The sequence below is a fragment of the Peromyscus maniculatus genome, chromosome 14 (assembly GCF_049852395.1).
Source record: "Peromyscus maniculatus bairdii isolate BWxNUB_F1_BW_parent chromosome 14, HU_Pman_BW_mat_3.1, whole genome shotgun sequence".
Classification (NCBI taxonomy): Eukaryota; Metazoa; Chordata; class Mammalia; order Rodentia; family Cricetidae; genus Peromyscus; species Peromyscus maniculatus.
In genome coordinates, this window is record NC_134865.1 from 72,244,935 (window position 1) to 72,257,817 (window position 12,883).

The 12,883-nt window shown below is 52.3% G+C and overlaps 1 protein-coding gene across 2 annotated transcripts in view; it reads right to left on the reverse strand.

Moving 5' to 3' along the window:
* Positions 1-12,883, reverse strand: part of Ccdc88c (coiled-coil and HOOK domain protein 88C) — a 127,853-nt gene that overhangs the window by 31,303 nt on the left and 83,667 nt on the right. For both annotated transcript variants that reach the window (XM_006991800.4, XM_042261049.2), the window contains 6 exons: positions 10,051-10,188; positions 7,158-8,198; positions 4,164-4,291; positions 3,304-3,445; positions 2,205-2,393; positions 807-968 (listed from right to left, as the gene is read on the reverse strand). In XM_006991800.4, the coding sequence (XP_006991862.1) occupies positions 807-968; positions 2,205-2,393; positions 3,304-3,445; positions 4,164-4,291; positions 7,158-8,198; positions 10,051-10,188 (1,800 nt within the window). The remainder of the gene's footprint in view (positions 1-806; positions 969-2,204; positions 2,394-3,303; positions 3,446-4,163; positions 4,292-7,157; positions 8,199-10,050; positions 10,189-12,883) is intronic.

Sequence of the window (12,883 nt, forward strand, 5' to 3'; positions counted from 1 at the left end):
ACATTAAAGCCAGACAAAGACTTTTTCCAAGACAAAACAAAGTAACAAATCAACATCCTATTTTCTTTTTTTTTTTTTTTTTTTTTTTTTTTTTTTTTTTTTTTTTTTTTTTTAGTTTTTTCGAGACAGGGTTTCTCAGTGTAGCTTTGCGCCTTTCCTGGAACTCACTTGGTAGCCCAGGCTGGCCTCGAACTCACAAAGATCCGCCTGCCTCTGCCTCCCAAGTGCTGGGATTAAAGGCGTGCACCACCACCGCCCGGCAACATCCTATTTTCTTATTTTAACAAAAACAAACCCAACGTCTTTGCCAAATATGTTTCCTGTTTATTGTCTCTGTTTCATACGTAACTTTCCAACTTTTCCCAGAAATTACATTAATGAGCAATTTTTCATTTTCCCACCACCACCTACTAACCACAAATAAAACTACGTGATAAGTGGGCTGAGAGGCTGGCTGCTTCCAGCAGATGGAAGCCAGGTCGCAGCCCCATTTCCCTCTGTCAGCTTAATACAGCTCTGCCAGGCTGCACGGTACAGGAACTGTTTAACCAAGCTTACTTACTTCCAAATCTTTCTCTTTTAGGGTGTGTGTGTGTGTGTCTGCACACACACACGTGGTGGTCACTTGTATAAACAAAGAAATGAAGTTTTAGCCTGGCACCTTTAGGCCCAGCTGTAGGAAACGTCTCATGAGCCACCCTACTCCCTCCCTCCAAAGACTCCCGTCTACAGCAAGCCTCTTAACAACCACCCAGCCCCAGGTGCCCCCTGCTTAGCCTTGCAGCTCCCACTGAGGGTCCCGCTACCTGCAGCTTTGCGGTCTGGGTCTGCAGTGCGGTGGTGTGCTCCTGCAGGAAGGCGCTCTGCTTCTGTAGGGTCAGGATCTGGCTGCTGAAGGCCAGATTCTGAGTCTCCAGGTGCTGCAGCTGCTCCTTCAGCAGGTGCTTCTCGGCCTGAAGAGCTGCGTTCTAGAGGAGAAGCACGCACCAGTTACACACAGCATGGCTAGCTCTCTCTTGCACAGGCCCTGGGGTTTAACGGAATGAACCCTCAAGGGGGATGCAGCCCAGAGCTGGGGGGGGTGGGGTTACTTTCTTGGAAACAGACAACTAATAGAATTTTCAAAAAGAAGGTAATGCATTACAGGGGCTGTGGCCCAGGACCTGAGGCATATGGGGCACGCAAGCCACTTTCCTGATTCCATTTGTTTCCTTTGGTATGGGTCATCTGAAGAGTACTTTTCTGTGAGCTGAAGCCATTCACCAGTGACCACAGAGCTCAAGTCCTCAGCAATAGCTGTCCCTACGTTTGAGACAACAAGTGGAACAGGGTACTTAAGAGTGGGAGACTAGGGCTGGAGAGGTGGTTCAGGGGTTAAGAGCACTGGCTGCTCTTCCAGAGGACCCGGGTTCGATTCCCAGAACCCACATGGCAGCTCACAACTGTCTGTAACTCCAGATCCAGGGGATCTGACACCCTCACATAGACACACACACAAGCAAAACACCAATGCACATAAAAATAAACCATTTAAAAAAAGAAGAGACTAACAAAGATCATATCTATTGTGCCACTAATCTGGCTAGGAGCCAGGACATGGGCTGCAGGCATGTGACCTTGAGACAGCCTCTCATGTTCTGTCTCAGCTTGTCTACTGAAAATCATCACAGTGGACTTCAAAACGTCACTGTTGTGAATCAGTGGGACAAGCATGCACTGGAGAGCTTTTTCTGGTAAGGGCCAACAGTAAATACTTGCAGGTGTGGTGGCCATGTCATCTCTATCCCAACAATGAAGGCCGCCACTGCAGTGGGACAGCAGCCCAGACCGCATGTCAACATGAAAGGTGTGAGTGTGTGTCAATAAAGCTTCGTTTAGATACAGCCCGGGCCGTGGGGCTGGTATAGAGCTCTGGAAGACAGGACGCTATGGGGACGAAGCTTGGTGGACAGAGTCTGGGTTTGTCACAGCAGGCGGGGAGGTCAGCCCAGGAGACGGGGCATGTCCCTTGAACTAGAAACTCTGAAGGAACTACAACGAAAGGCACCCAAGGGACCAGCCAGGCCAACCCAGGACAGTGTCCTACTGGATCCAACAGCCTCCATGGCCTCTGCCACCCCACAGTCTTTACAGTGGCTTCACTTCTTCACTATGGGTGTGGCTGCGCACAGGACGGTCGCTCACTTCACGGGCAGCCCACTCACACTGCGCTCCAGCTCGATGGCCCGGTCCTTCACACGGAGAAGCTCCATGGTGGCCTCTTTGTGGCTGGGCTCCCAGGCCTCTTTCTCTTGGGGACTGCTGACCACCTTGCCCGCAGGGTGCTTCAGCATGTTCTGTGCCTGCGTTCTGTCCTCCTGGGTCTGCCTGAGCTCATCCCGTTCGTCCTTTACCTGCAAACGGCATTGGGAAGCAGACTCAGGCAGGATGGAGGCACGCAGGAGCCCCACTAGTGGGTAGGGAGGCACCCCTCACCAAAGCCTCAGATACCCACTCACTGTCCCTGAGGAGGGACAGGCCAAATGCTCTTCTTTTGCTATGTGCTTCCCCAGACAGGACAGCAAAGGCGGGCGGGGATGTGAACTGACGCCTGCCTTAGTCCCCGCCTTAGCTACACGAGCCTTGCCTGGGCCTCCAGTCTACACCACACAACAGAGGCAAAACCAGGCACAGGCAGTCATACGTCTCACAGAGGCCCTGCCAGCCCTGCATCTGCCTGACTGCAGATCCCAAATCAACTCTGTAACCAAGGAATGTACCACATGTTCAAAACGGGAAAACACACGTGTGGCGTCAGTCCACCCATGGATGGAGACTAAACGCACACAAAAGCACGCGAGTGCGTGTGCGTGCGTGCGTGCGTGCGTGCGTGTGTGTGTGGAGTACCTATTGATGTGTGGAAAGTGTGAATGAGGGACGCATGTCTATATTCATGTAGATTGTGTATGTGTGCTCCACATGTTGTCTGGACGCATGGGAACATGTGCTTGTATGTGCCCAAGAGCTGACACACATATTCGTATAAGATCCTGTCCCATCTAAGGGGCCTTATGAGCCTAGAGGGCTCTGCTTGGTCTCTGGGCTGTTTCGTGTTCCCACACCTTACCTGGAAGTGTGGAACTGCCCTGAGCCACAGCCTCCTCCTACCATGCATCTGGCTGTCCTGCCCAGCTCCTGTACCCTGAGGTTGGTATCCGCAGGACACCCTACAGCTCATCCTCATCTGTCCCGGAACACTGCCCTGGCTGTCCTAGGGAGGGTATGGCAGAGGCCTGGTAGGTAGGACCTCAGCCTGGCCCTCACCATCTGCAGTTCAATCTGTAGTTGGTGATTCAAGCTTTCCTTCTCTTCCACCTGGGCCTCCAGAAACACTATCTTTTCTTCTTTCATGGCCAGTGTTGTCTTCAATGCTGATTCATTTTTGCCTTCTAAAATCTTGCATTTTCTGAAAATATAAAGACACAACAGTATAGTTTTCATCTACTTCAGGCCTAGTCCCATCTCCCTGTGGCTTGCACACCCTTCCCACTAAGCTGGCTTTAGGTGTTCCAGGGACCCAGAGTCCTTCCCAGGGTCCCCTGGCTGACATATCCACAACACTATCACACAAAACACCACCACTACATTGTATAGGTACTCCTTGAAGAGGTGTTTACAGAGGGCTTTATATCACTCCATCTCAGGAAACCTCAGCTATTGGTCCAAGGTCACGACGCTAGGTGCATGGCAGGTCTGCGGCCTTCCCATTGTACCAGACACGTCAAAGCAGCCATGGGAGTCTTGTTGGTTACAAATCCAGAAAAGGGTACCATACTAGATTTCTTTGAAAAGCCAGGCTGTTCAAGAAGGCACAGCTAGGAGAAAAACTGCCATCATCTAGTTAAAAGAGACGTGGGCTCCTCCTGGGTGCAGGCCAGTACAGAGCCTGTCCAGCATGCAAGAAGCCCTGGGTTTAGCTTCCAGCACCACAGCCGTTTTATCACACAAAACAATCTCCTTCCCTGCCTCCTTAACTCTCTAGGGACAAGACCTGAACTACAGAGGACGGACAGGAGTCACACAGTGACTCCAGCAGTGAAGAATAAATCAAGCCCTCAGATGGAGACCCGGGAGCTCAGACTCATGGGAGAGCACCGTGCTAGCACACAGGGGACTGTCCTTACGTGTCACCATGACTGTTGTCCTCCTGCAGCAGCAGCTCCTTGCTGAGGCCAACCTTCTCCAGCTCCTGGCTCAGTTTGTCCAGCTCACTGGTCAGCTGCTGACTCTTCAGCTTCTCCAGCACCAGGTCCTACGAGACAGGAAACATCACTGTGGACAGGAGTCTGGCAGGAGCATGGTAGGAAGGCTAGGGTCTCATGATGGTGTCACACCTTCAAGCCACCTCTTCCCCAAACCTGGCTGTTTCAGATGTTTCAGGCAAGCAGGCTAGGTGACGAGGTGGGAGACTCCAGGATGCGCCACCAAAAGAAAAGGGATGAACACCCTTTCCCAGCCCTCTTGGTGCTGGAAACAGACCACAGGACAACATAGAGAGGATGGACCCAGAATGTTCTCCTTCTCCGAAGTATGTCAGAAATACTCCACTGTGTTGACTTTTAGTAGTGAGAATAATCTATACTAGTATGATTGACTTTTTAAATTACAAATTTAGCAAGTAATTAAACACTCAATATTGGCAATAGAAAAAAAAGCCAAGATAGAAAGATGGGTTTTGTTGTTACGGTGGCCTTGGACTTTGCGTGTAGCTGAGGATGATCCTGAACTTTTGATCTTCCTGCTTCTCCAAGTACTAGGATTACAGGTGTACACCACCATGTCCAATTTTAGGCTGTGGTCTCAACCTAGGGCTTCGTGCATGCTAGGTGAGCATGCGCCCAACCAAGCTGCCTGTCTCCATGCCCGAAGGAGTTTATTTTAAATCCTGACTTCGGTTAACTTTTCGGAATGTGGGCGATGAACTCAAGGTTCATCTCCCTAATCCCTTTTGCTTCCATTCCCACACAGACCTCTGAGGGTACCTATTATCTCCTGCCTGGTGCCACAGCTATCCTTCCTACCAAATCATAGGCAGGAAGGTATCCCCACCACCAAATTTCCCTGCCACGCTAGCAGTTCTGGCCGTGAGTTATGGGTTAGAGTAACACGGATCTGAATGAAGCAGAGAAAAATTAGCATGTTTTTTATTTTGGTTTGTTTTTGTTTTGGCAGCCTTCTAACGTGCCATGGCTACTGCTCAAGCGTAGTGTTGAAATAGTGGAGCTCTAAGTCAAAGTTGCTTGGAGCTGGGCACTCAGGAGGCTGAGGCAGGAAGATCAAGAGTTCCAGGCTAGCCTGGACTATACACGGATTCCCAGACTAGCCTGAGCTATATAGCAAGATTCTGTTTTCAAATCCAGGACAGGCACCAAAGCTACATAGAGAAACCCTGTCTCAAAAAACCAAAAACAACAACAAAACAAAAACCCAAAACAACAACAGCAAGAGCAGAACAGCACCTGGGATTGCTAAGTTCCAGGACAGACAGCAGGACTGTCCTGCTGTGGTGAGGGGGAAGTGCATCTGTGTAACAAGCCCTGGAGATCCCTGGGTAGTTGGCAACTGCATCATAGCCCACTCTGCCTGCACTGTACAGACATGGACTGTGGGTGGCATGCAGGGCTTGTGTCCCTCCCTGACTCAACCTATACCGAGTTTTTTTTTTTTTCCCCCCCTTGGACATTGTCATGGCTCTGGGCTCACTTAGAAACCACATCCCTTCTCTCAGTAGGTATATAGCATCCCGCAGCCACCTCAGGCTGAGCTCCAGAGGGTTGGTCTCTCTCTCTCTCTATCTCATCCTTGTCTACCTGCCACATGCTGATCAGCCAGGATACTCCACTAGGGGATAGTTTAGTCACAAGCTAGAAGGAGCCAGGTATCCCCATCAGTGAGCTGACGACTACCTGGAACACGAGTTGGGATGACACCCACAAGTTAGGCCACTCTCTACTAGAGCCACACCATGATGGACAAACCCACAGCCCAAGAAAAGGTACCAAGGGGAGTAGAACAGATAACCCAGGAAGCAGAAAATACAAGAGGCTAAAATGGCCACACACTTTGATCCTATCGCTCCACTTCCAGAAACATAGCCTTTAAAAACTGTCTGATGATATGCTCATGGACAGGGACATACAGTACCACTGAAACAGTAAGAACTGGCGATGCTGCTCAGTGAGTGGGCTCAAGACCATGGGTTCAATCCACAGCACCCAAGAGGAAGAAAAAAGGCCCCCAACCCAAAACAAAACAGTGGGAAACTCCGAGCTAAAGGGACCTATAATCATCAAAGTCAATCTATAGGCTTAAAAATCTTGCTGTCACAGAGAAATCGGGGTTTTGAAACCTAGTCAGTGTGGGGCCGGGGAAGATGTCTGCACAGCTAAAAGATCTTGCTGACAAGCCTGGCAACCTGAGTTTGATCCCAGAACCCAAAGGGTGGAGGGAGAACAGACCCTCTCAGCTGTCTTCCAGTCTCCACATGCACACTATGACACACATGTACCTACACATATACCAGATAAATAAATGTAAGAAAACCACCACCCAAAAACCTGAAACTTACTTCATGTGGAAAAACATGAAAACATAATTCAAACCAAAAACAAAATAGCTTACCTGTATGTAGTCTGGTATGGAGCAGCCCTCTGATACATGACTGATTTATGGTTCTTTTTAATTTATGGTCAGTTTGGGGGAATTTTGATTTTTATTCCAGGCTAGCAAATAGACACGATTTAATGCTGTCTCTAAATGCTAGGCAAAGGCAGTGGGTGAGGAGGGGATTCAGAGGCACCCCGGAGGGCTGTGTGGTGAAGCATCTCTATGTACAGAAGATGGGGTGTGTGAAGTACATCTCCCACTTATGGTATGCACTCTACAGTGAGTGACGGGGACACAACCCTTTTATGAATGGGGGGCACAGAGTAAGAGGAAGTGATTACCAGGGGGTTGTTAATGAGCAGCGAGACCACCCCATGCCTTTTCTCCCCAGGCTGCAGACCTTTAGCTACCTGTGCTCAGCCTCAGGGTAGACACCAAGTCCCCCGCTCCATCCCAGAACCTCCCGTTCTGGAAACAGGCCCATTTCGCCACCGCCCCCGGCCGAGCCTCACCTCTCTCAGGGTGGTCAGCGTCTTCGTGTGCACGGTGACCTGCTTGGTAAGGTCCCGGTTGTCCTTCTCCAGCTCCTTCAGCTTGCTGGCCGCATCCCGGCAGCGGGCCAGCTCTTTGTCCAGCGCACGGCTCTCCTTCTCGGCCGCGGACAGCTTGGCAGCGCTGTCATCCAGGACAGCATCCTTGAGCTCCACCTGCTGCCACAGGCGTCTGGTCTCCTTCTCCAGCAGCTTCTTGTCCTTCTCCAGCTGGGCCACCTCCTGCTCCAGCGCCTTCCTGTCCTGCTCGGCCCCCTCGAGCTGCTTGTTGGTGAGCTGCAGAGCCTCCAGGTCTCGCTTCAGAGACTGGCGCTCGGCCTCCAGCTCGCCCAGCTCCCTCTCGAGGGCCTGGGACTTGTGGCTGCTGCTCTCCAGGCTGTGCTGCAGGCGCAGGTTCTCGGCACTCACGCTCTGGTAGCTGAGTTCCAGGCGCTCCGACTTCTTGCTTAAAGCCTTCAGGAGCTCCACGCTCCTGCGCAGCTCCTCCTTCTCCTGCTCCAGCTGCTGGTTCTCCGCCTCAATCTGCGCCATCTTGGCGCTGGTGAAGTGCATGGCCTCCACCATCTTCCGGAGCTCCAGGTTCTCCTGGTCCAGCTGCTTGTTGTCCCGCTCTAGGCCCTCGAGCTGCACGGACACATTCTGCAGGGTGTCCAAGGACTTCCTCAGCGTCCGGTTCTCCAGCTCCAGACCCTCGACCTTCTCGGTGACCGTCTTCAGGGAGGTCACCTTCTTGGCCAGCTGCTCATTCTCCTTCTCCAGACGGTGCAGCTCCTGCTCCAGCACCTCCGCCCGCTCCCCCTTCTCCTTGGCCTCCTCCAGGTCTCTGTGCAGCTGCTTCTTCTCCAGCTCCAGCTGGCTGACTTTGCTGCCGGCCTCAGTCACGGCCTGGTGGAGGGCTCTGTTTTCCTTCTCCACATTCTTCGTGCTGTCGACCGGCGGCCTCTCCCGCAAGGACCACACAGCCTGGTGGAGGTGGCCCTTCTCCTGTTCCAGGTCCTTTATCTATGAGCAAGCACATTAGGCATGACCCAGGCTGCGTGCCACAGGAACCCACACCAGTGATTTGGGTTCACACGGGGGCTGCCAAGTAGAAAGTCTTCAATAGCTACCCATCCACAGCTCATCAAAACACACTCCATACAGTGAGCATGGTCTTAAACCTAAATGACACGTCTCTTTCTTGAAAGTGTTAGTGATTCCCGTGGTCCCCCCCACCCCTCTGTCATGGCCAGCAGGACTCGGTGGACACCCTGCCCGCCTCCACGGCCTTCTCTTGGGCAACACTCTTCTGTCTCCCAGCTTCTTCCTACTATGGATACGTTGGACAGGCTGCTGCTCTCTGTGCCTCGGTCCCTCCCATGTCTTCTCACCTTCATGGTCAGTGCCCAAGCAACCTTGCACAATGGCTCTGAAGCGGCCCTGCACCCACTAGCCTCCCCCACCTCCACCTCGTCTATTCACACAAGATCCCCCGTGCCCGTTGCCTTCCAAGGTAAGCTCCATGGACAGGGCCCCCATGTCTTTTCAGCATGCGTAGTGCCAGTCTGAACTTCCTCTCCCTACCTGTTACACATCTACACAGAAGCTAAAAACCTAAACTACCAGATACCCCAGCCTTGCTCTTTACCCTCCAGTTCCTTCTGTCCAGACCGTGGAGCTGTTCAGTAGCCTCAGAATGGCACCATTGGGCTACTCCATCAGTACCCTGGGACTTCCTAAAGTGGAAGCAAGCAGAGCCCTGCAGGTTTGCCAAGGTCTCCGCTCTGTCACTAACAGGCTATTAGAAATGGGTCATTGTCCTGTGCACTGCAGAATGTTTAGTAGCCTCCACCCTAGTTAGCTTTAACCGTCAACCTGACACAGCCTTGAGCCACCAGGAAGAGTCTCAAATGAGGGACTGCCCAGATCAGACTGGCCTATGGCAGACTGTCTTAATTATTTATTGATGTAAGAGGGCCCGGTCCACTGTGGGCAGCACCATTCCCTAGGCAGATAGTCCTGGGCTATATAAGAAAGTTAAATAAGCATGAGCCTGAGAGAGCCAGTATGGTGATATTTTATTTGTACTGAAATGTGATTTTATTTGTATGTTAATAAATAAAGTTGCCTGGGGGTCAGAGCTAATAGTAAGCCATAGCGGAGCTGGGCGTTCGTGGTGCACGCCTTTAATCCCAGCACTTGGTAGGCAGAGCTAGGTAGATCTCTGTGTGGTCAAGGAAAAAGCCAGCATTGGAGGCACACGCCTTTAATCTCAATACCAACCATAGAAGACCTGGAGGTCTGTACAGACAGGCAGTAACGAGGCGGTTATGTGGTTGGGTTTACAACCAATGAGAAGGCAGAACAGAAAGTCTATATAAAGACAAACACACAGGAAGTAGGTCTCTCTTGGCTGAAGAGGATAGCTGCAGCAGTGAAGGGTAAGGCTCTTAGCTCTGACCTCTTGGGCTTTTATCTTTACATTGGCTCTGTGTTTCTTATTTAATAAGACGGTTACTTCTACAAGCCAGAGAGCAAGCATCCTCCTCTACGGATCCTGTTGTACTTCCTTGGCTATGAGTGAGTTTCTTGGAAGTATGAAGGGTGGAGTACTAGCTTCCCTGACTTCCCTTATGATGTACCTGCAAACTGAAATAAACCATCTCTTCCTCTACATGGCTTTCGGTCATGGTGTTTGTCACGGCCACAGGATGAACCGCTGTGCCAGGGACTCTGGTCTTTTCCTTCCCAGAGTCAGAACAATCAGAACTATCTGAAGACACTGACAGAGGGGTGGAGGAGACATGGCCGTGCTCCTCAGCTCCTCTCCTGCTAGCATGCGCAAGTGAGGTGGTGACGGCGACGGCATGCCTACCTGCCTGGCCTTGTCGGCCTTCAGGGCCTCCATGTCACTCTGCAGCTGCTCCTTCTCTCGGATCAGCTCCTCACTGAGAGTCTCCAGGTCCTGGTTGCTCTGTTTTTCTCTCTCCAGCTGCGTTTGCAACTTTTCAATCTGCAGATTTAAAGATGCAGCCTGTGTGACGTCAGTCTAACCAAGTGAGCTGTGTTTCCACAGACAGATGACTGACAGACAGACAGACAGACAGACCCTTCTCTGCCCAGGCTATCCCCACAGGCCCTTGAGAAACAAGGTGTTAGTGTCACTTTGCAGCAATAGCCTCCTCCCTCCCTCCCTCCATCATCGACCTGACATCACCTGCGCTTCCTGCTTGGGGTAAGAGAAGTTACTCGGCAGCAGCCTGCCCTTGTCTGTCCCAGGTTACCCATGCTGCCTTGTGTCTGATCTACCCCATGTCTTGCTTTTTTTTCTTGACCTCATCTACTTCAAGCTCTGTGTCAGACCACATACCCCAACACCCAGTGCTGGATTCCCCACAAGGACTGTGTGGCTCCTTCCCTTTCTTATGCTTGGGGAAAGCACCCAGATGCTTGGGTTTTATCACCCACCCTCAGGTAAACCTGTCATCAAGCCCTGCCCCTTCTGCCCACTCTACCCGCCCCAACACTCCATGGCTGTTGCCCCAGACCAGACTGTATCATTCTGCCTGGACAGATGATAACCCTCCCATTACCACCTGCCAACCCTGGCTCTGAAGGGGGTGCGCGTTAGGACGCAGGCCCTGACTCGGCAGGGCTGCCAATCCTGTTCTCTGGAGATGCCCATGCTATCGTCTGCTCTGCCGAGGCTTTGAGCCTGGGCTGTCTCTTCCTGCTGTCACCAAGCGTATATTTCAGCATGAGACGCTGATGCTGGTCTCGAAGTGGCAAAGAGTCAAAAATCATGCTCAATCATGACATCTACTGACCACAGGTAGCTGACTCTCCCTGGAGACTTCAAGGCCCATGCCCACTTTCTGACTCGATGGGTCTGGGGTGGGGCCTAGAGATCACCATTTTATGTCATCTTCGTGTGCCTCAGGCTGCTGGTTGGGGGCCACTGCTCTAAAAGTGATGCTGAGAAGTATCTGAAGCTCAGCTGAGCCACCACTCAATCTGAACCTTTAAGGGAGGACCAGAGATGCCCAGGGACCCTGAGAGCACAGGGACTGAGCAGTGGCTCTCACTCGGCTGCCCACACTGAGGTGTTGCATGGACAAAGGATTAAGCTCCCTCCCACAGCTCCAAGCATCCCTGTCTATAGTGACTCCGCAATCTTTCTCCTTCTTGAGGTGCCACCCTCTACAGAAGCTGGGGTCCACCAGTGGGAAAGGTGGGGCCAGTAGGGGTGTGCATGCATCATGGTTGTTAGGAATCCCAGCACAGGACCCTAGGGCAGGCGTGCCTCATCCAGCCATGTTGGTTATGGCTTTCCAGAAGGGTGCTGTGAAGTGTCACACACAGGTCTTTCCCCAAATCAAGACCTCCTATCTCACCCGTATCTCTGTGCCATTCCTCATCCGAGACTTGATACTCAGAAGGGAGGCTGAGGTGACTCGGCACAGAGCAAGCTGCGGGGCCAGAAACAAGAAGTGCGCTCACAGTTGGGGAAGAGCAGTGGCCTGCAGGGGTCGGTGACTGGCCCAACACCTTTAAGAAGGGCGGGCCTTCTGTCCCTCCTGTGCATACTCCCAGGCCTGTGGGATGAGGCCCCCAGCTCTGCCCTGAGCTATGATGAAGACCACGCCTGTTGGCCTTCATCTCACTCCCCAAAATATGCTCGACCCCATTCCTAGAAAACCATGCCAGCCTTTGTGTCTGATGTTACCGCTGCTACCTAAACATGGGGTTTTCCTGTATCCTGCCTGACCCCTCTGGATAGCCTCCGTCTTTCTCCTTTCTTAGCTCTCTGTTCCACACTCTGCTGCTTACTGAAGACAGCACCCCACCCCCCACCCCATTGCCCACCGGCAAGCTGACTATGTTGGGCTGAGAGCTAGTTGCAGGAGCGTGAGCCTGAGAAAGCTCTGTCCTTACAGTTGGGGCTCAGACATTTCAGACAGCTGCTCCTGACTTCTCGCGATGGCCCCAAAGCAGGCAGGGCCCACCCCCACCTCTGATAACATGGAATCTTTTCCTAGTTGTCTAAAGGAGCTGAACCTTGGTGACACTGGTATAAAGTTACACAAGAACAGGAGGGAGGCGTCTCAAGGACCCAGGGAAGTACGAAGAAGAACACGAGCTCTGAGAACTCAGATTTCCACAAAGACCTCAGACCTACACAGGCTGCAGCCTGGCTGCTAGGGGTGAGGCAGGGGAACGCCAAGGACTCCCAGTGAGCCCTACCCCACAGAGGATGGCTGGGGTTAGAGAAGGAAATTAAGGGGAGCTGAGCTGGTTGAGTGTGACCTCCTCCTGGGGCTGAAGTGCTGACCCATCAAACACAGGGAACTGGGACCAAAAGACAGTCAGTGAGACCTGTATAAAGGACGGAAAACAGCCGCCGCCGCTGCTGGCTGGGCAGACTGCTGCCAGGCGCAGGGCCCTCTACGGGCAGGACACAGGACAGACAACGCTGGTCTGGGAGAAGCAACCTCCTCTAGTGTCCTACTGCTCCCTAGTTACTGGGAACTGTGGGAAGTCATGGCTTTCCGGGGACCACAGCAGGACAGGCTGGTGAGAGGCCACAGGACAGCTGAGGGGAAGCAGAAGAAGGTAGGACTGGACAGGGGCAGGAGCAGCCATGCTGCACGCTTGTATACAGAGGGTAGGCTATTGATGTCAGCTCTTTTTCACTTGGTCCAACACGG